Source organism: Syngnathus leptorhynchus, chromosome 16 (genome assembly GCF_054491065.1).
Source record: "Syngnathus leptorhynchus isolate UIUO chromosome 16, UIUO_Slep, whole genome shotgun sequence".
Taxonomy (NCBI): domain Eukaryota; kingdom Metazoa; phylum Chordata; class Actinopteri; order Syngnathiformes; family Syngnathidae; genus Syngnathus; species Syngnathus leptorhynchus.
Genome location: NC_141210.1, coordinates 9,064,080 through 9,070,079, shown reverse-complemented (window position 1 = coordinate 9,070,079; position 6,000 = coordinate 9,064,080). Strand labels below are relative to the sequence as shown.

At 49.1% G+C, this 6,000-nt stretch overlaps 1 protein-coding gene across 1 annotated transcript; it reads left to right on the top strand.

Annotated features, from left to right (window-relative positions):
* The first annotated feature begins 356 nt into the window (after positions 1–356).
* LOC147044760 (inward rectifier potassium channel 2-like) lies at positions 357–2,598 on the top strand. The gene is made up of 2 exons (XM_085933553.1): positions 357–400; positions 1,171–2,598. Exon 2 carries the CDS (start codon positions 1,304–1,306, stop codon positions 2,570–2,572), a length of 1,269 nt encoding a protein of 422 aa, XP_085789679.1. The 5' UTR covers positions 357–400; positions 1,171–1,303; the 3' UTR covers positions 2,573–2,598.
* The last annotated feature ends 3,402 nt before the right edge of the window (positions 2,599–6,000 follow it).

Here is a 6,000-nt window from a genome sequence, read left to right as displayed (position 1 = left end):
AGACCAAGTCTCATAAATAGCCAGTCACTTCATTCTGGCACTTTTGCACCCTGAACATTTCGATGACTCCAAGAAGCAAGCATCACGCTTTGGTTAGCTGAGCATAAAAAAGTCGCTCCGCGGTCCTATTGGCCAGCAGTGTAGGTCGTGCGCACGCGGAGGTGCGCGCGCGCCGCCGCGTGTCCCTTTTAATCAGCTTGGATATTTGAGAGAAGCACAAACGATCCTCTCAGTTTCAACGGTTATGGGACAATTTGGTGCAGCGGGCAGCAGCCTCGGCGAGGGCAAAAATAACAGCGGAGCAGCCAGTCAGAACCAAACCAAACAAGAGCGCGTGTGTTGCATTTATGGAACACAAACAATTCAGGAAACAGCACTTTTGCTCTGCAATGGCCAGCAGGTGAGCACAAGACGAATGTATCCCAAGGAATTTTAATCAAATAATATTGCTAACACTGATATTATCACTTAAAATAAAAAAATCAGAGTCATGCATGCCATCTATTTGCTCATTTTAGAAGAACAACCGTGTAAAAGGGGTAAACTGCTAAGGGGGGAGAACTTTGTAATTAATTAAAGGTTATATTTTCATGAGCGCGACAACCTATCTCTATTGATTTGTGGACCCCCCTCCCCATCTAAAAAGTGCCACTTTTATGTAAGCAGTTTCCATGTAGCAGCCTCGACCTCTGAGCGTTGAAGCTTTTGCGGGTTTGGTCACTCAGTGACGGAATAGGGCACGAGCACCAAAAAGGGATTCTGCTCAGAAAGAAAGTCACATGCGTCCATTCAATTGTATCTCATTTCTTACAAGCAGACATATGGCTTGAATGTGAAAATAAAAGCTGCTTGACAAACACAACACACTTTGGAGTCACAGACAGCTTTGATTCTTTTAGACTAAAAATTCTAAATCTTGCTGAGTTTTAAAAAAAAGAGAGACTTGCAAAGCGCAAAGGATCAACTCTCCGAGTACCAGTGCGCCCCATGCATGGAAAAAGGCACCGCAACTGCGTTTTCCTGCAGCACAAGGGCCGCTGCTTGATGCCGTCTTGCAGCCCAAGTTGGCGCTGCATTATTTAGGTCGGAGGTGATAACACACCAGCAAGCATCTTTGGGTCCTGCCAATGACTTTCAAAGTGTGCCTCAGCCTCGTTCTTCTTTCCACAGCCCGCTCCGCCGATGAGGACTCTAGCGGAGGAGTGAACCGCCCTCGTCAGGGATCTCACGGATCCGCCATTGTCAAGCAGCGTTTCTCCGGCCAACACTGGGACTGTTTTCCACAGCAGAGGCGGCAGAGAGGATGGGAAGTGTGCGAAGCCACCGCTACAGCATGGTGTCCGAGGAGGAGGACGGCGCCAGGCCGACCGACGGCGCAGCGCCGAACGGCTACGGTAACAAGGGCGCGTGTCGGCGGCAGAGCCGCTTTGTACGCAAGGACGGCCACTGCAACGTGCACTTTGTCAACATGAGCGAGCAGGGCCAACGCTACCTGGCGGACATCTTCACCACCTGCGTGGACATCCGCTGGCGTTGGATGCTGCTCATCTTCTGCCTTTCCTTCCTGCTCTCGTGGTTGCTCTTCGGCCTAGTCTTCTGGTTGCTAGCGCTCTCCCACGGCGACCTGGAGGCCGAGACACAGACGTGCGTGTCCAACGTGGACAGCTTCATGGCCGCTTTCTTGTTCTCCGTGGAGACACAGACCACCATCGGCTATGGCTACCGCTACGTGACGGAGGACTGCCCGGCGGCCGTGTTAACGGTGGTCCTGCAAAGCATCGTGGGATGCCTGGTGGATGCCTTTGTCATCGGCGCCGTCATGGCCAAGATGGCCAAACCCAAAAAACGCAACCAGACACTGGTGTTCAGCCACCACGCCGCCGTGGCCATGAGGGACGGCAAGCTGTGCCTCATGTGGCGCGTGGGCAACCTGAGGAAAAGCCACCTGGTGGAGGCTCATGTCAGGGCGCAGCTGCTCAAGTCGCGCACAACGGCTGAGGGAGAGTTCATCCCGCTCGACCAGGCCGACGTGGACGTGGGCTTCGACAGCGGCGTGGACAGAATCTTCCTAGTGTCCCCCATCACCATTGTTCATCAAATCAACGAGGACAGCCCCTTCTACGAGATGAGCAAGCAGGAGCTGGAGACGTCCCAGTTTGAGATCGTGGTCATCTTGGAGGGCATGGTGGAGGCCACGGCCATGACCACACAGTGCCGCAGCTCCTATGTGGCCAGCGAAATACGCTGGGGCCACCGCTTCGAGCCGGTGCTCTTCCAAGACCACAACCGCTACAAGGTGGACTACTCGCGCTTTGACAAAACCTACGAGGTGTCCGGCACGCCGCAGTGCAGCGCCAAAGAGCTCGCTAAGAAGACACGCCGTGTCTCTGGCCCCGCCCACTCCTTTTGCTATGAGAACGAGGTGGCTCTGGAAAAGATGGAGGTGGTGGAGGATGGCGCCACGTGCTACAACGCTCCGCGCCACAACGCCCCGTGCCGAGACATCGGTGTCGGCCCAGGCAGTCTGCGCTCTTTGGAATCGAGACCTCTGACAGCTGAATCGCAACTTTAATAGCACCCCGTTTGGAGATGGCAACCGACAACCCTTACAAAGCTCCCCGTCTCCGAAGCATGGCGGTAAAGTTGAGTCTTTCTTCAAACACGCTGTGGCTTTCTAGCAGCGCGCCTTTGTGACGTCATTGTCACCACGCAACGACATTGGAACTAGCAGCGATCGTTGCGCATCGCCAGCAGTTGAGCGTTTCCTCGAAGCTTGTCATACTTTCAAAAATGCCATGGAAGAACTTTGACCAAACTTGCTCCAACTGCCCAGGACATGCCAGGCCGACCGTCTGTGCGGCTACAGCATTCGGCCACGGCACCCTTTTGCACATAGTCATCAGTGGCTACCCCACCCCGAGCTCAGTGGCCTAGTGGTAGAGTGTCCGCCCTGAGACTGGAAGGTTGTGGGTTCAAACCCCAGCCGGGCATACCAAAGATTATAAAAATGGGACTCATTGCCTCCCTGCTTGACACTCAGCATCAAGGGTTGGAATTGGGGGGTTAGATCACCAAAATGATTCCCGGCACTGTTGCTGCTCACTGCTTCCCTCTCCCCCAGGGGATGGATCAAAATCTCACGGGATGGGTTAAATGCAGAGGACACATTTCACCACACCCAGATGTGTGTGTGACGATCATTGGGACTTTAACTTTAATGTTTGGATTGAAGCCACGTCAACTGACTGAAAGACTCACGGCGCTAGCATTCCTTTGTGTTCCACTTTCCCCCCCTGCCTCTTAGTGCCGCCTGGCCTGAAAAAAAGCATGCACTTTATCCATTCTGCCCCACGGTCGTTCAAAGCAGTTTTGTCCCTTGGCTTTGCAATAAAACACGTTGAAAGTGACCGCAGTGTTTTCTCAGAGCAATGCGCCATTGCGTAAGAGGCAATCAATGGATGAATACAATCAATGGATGTGCATTACGCCACACGGAGGGCATGCAAATTTGGTTCATTTCCACGCGCGCCCCGAGACAGAGCCCGATCGATGCGCATTTGATTTTGTTCTACACATGCATGCGCCTCTGGGCTTTTTCCACATAAGCCAATCAAAGTGCCACTCAGCTCCGCTCTATATACTGCCTGCACTCCCTTACGCGTACACTCCGCCCAAGTCTTGGTGAGTCTTTGGTTGATAGGGGGAGCATCAAGACCAGTTCTCAACACACGTCTGCTTGATGAGAACAAAAGTTTAAGCTAACCTGTTCAAAGCTTTCTGTTGCGCTTTCAGGGCGTGGCCAGCGCCTGGTCAGAATGGATCCAGAGCTTCAACCGGCTCACCCAAGCCCGACCCGGCCTGCGGAGTAGAACAGGAACCAAATGTGAGGTGCCCAAACTGAAAGTCATTGACAAATTTGGACAAAATAAATTTTTTCTTCATCCCGTCAAATTTTGCCAGCAAGCTACGCCTCATACGCCTCATGATGGAAAAAAGCTCTAAGCCTGCTCATGGAGCGCGCGACTCTTTAAATTAGCGAGCAGCACACCGGCTAGCCAGACTGGGACACAAGAACGCAGCAGTCACATTTTAGATTGAAGGAGATTAGTGGATCCAATCAGTGGCGACATTGAGCCAGCACCAGGCGTGACCTAATCATCCGACGGCGCCGAGCCAAGCTGAGTGAATCTCCTCTGAACGTAGCAGATGCCCAATTGCGTCTTTGGGATTATTTTTCTGCCTTTGGGATCAGACTTTAGGATCTGTGACGTTAATCCACCTGAGACGAAAGCAAAAGTTGCAAACGCTCCTGTGGAGCACAGAGGGAATTGGGGCTGAGCCCATTTCCGCACCTGTCCCCACTACGGATGCTTGCAGGCAAAGGTTTAAGTGCGCCTCGTTACCATGCTGCCGGAGACAACGGAGGCAGCCTTTGTGCTCTGGTCGTATCCACAAGCGGAGGACAGTCGTGATGGAAATCGATGGGGTCCCATCGTCATCAGTCTCCCAATGACAGTGGCGCTCTATAGCAGTGTTTCCCAACCTTTTTTCATTAACGGCACACCATTTCATTGGGAAAAAATCTCAAAGCACACCACCAACAGACATCTGTCAAGTGTTACACCAGCTTCTACATTAAAATCAGTTATATTACAACGAAAGATGTACAGTCTTATCCCTATGTATGTATGGTCAAATGAAGAAAATAAATACTAAATAATTTTCAAATTGTATTTCTTTTTAGTAAATAAAAGTGGCAGTTTTTTTAAAAAAGGTTTTAGACGGTGTAAGGAATAAACTATTGAAAATGATAGTGATTAAAATCCAAAAGAATCAACATGATTTACCGTATGTCACGGATCGGAATGGAGCAGGGTGACCAAATGCAGCTTGGACCAGGATTTATTGAGGAAAGAGGGAGTTGGAAGGGAAGATGAGGGGGAACAGACAAGGGGCAACAGACAAACAGGAACTGCCAAACTAACATAACTTAAATGACCAACCAACAGACTGGCTAACCGAAACATTCTTGACAAAGACAGGAACCAAAAAGAAATCAATGATCCGACAGGGGTGTGAGGGGCAGACAGGACTTAAATACAATACACGTAACAAGAGGCAGGTGACTGTGGTTACATTGATTGGGTAACACTGGAGGGGCAGGGCAACGCGAACAGAAACCATGGTAACATAAAGACACAATACAGCAACCGGGGATGACTCGTGACACCGTATTGGCCCGAATACAAGACGAGGTTTTATGCATTGAAATAAGATTGAAAAAGTGGAGATCGTCTTATTATTATTATACCCATTTTCACTTGTGCGCAGCTGTAAGTTAAAGGTTGCTGGTATCGACTGACAGTGACACAGTGAGTGTATACATTTCATTGTTACTACTGTTCACTGTTGTGCCGTTTGTCCGATCACGGTTTGCTTTGTGTGCGCGCTGTTTAACTGACAGCTCTATCTATCTATCTATCTATCTATCTATCTATCTATCTATCTATCTATCTATCTATCTATCTATCTATCTATCTATCTATCTATCTATCTATCTATCTATCTATCTATCTATCTATCTATCTATCTATCTATCTATCTATCTATCTATCTATCTATCTATCTATCTATCTATCTATCTATTTTTTTATTTTTTTATTTACTCCCAATAATTCAGTAAAGCAATCAAAACTGAACCCCGTCTTCCCTCCTGGTTCTGACCGACACCCGGGGGCGAAAAGAGCATAACCATCCGAGCCAACGCCCTATACAGCCCTCAGGCTCCCCAACAATAGCACAGTTTGCATTATTTTAATGCAATGTTTTTCCTTATTCAGATTGTTTCAAGACTAGAGTTAGACTTCACTTTGATGGTTAATGCAGTTATTGCAATTTTGTTGTTATATCACAGTAGATTGGTTTATTTACATTTCAAAAACCAGAAGCCATTCATTTACAAATGTGATTGCACTTTAGTTTACATATTTAAATGTTCAG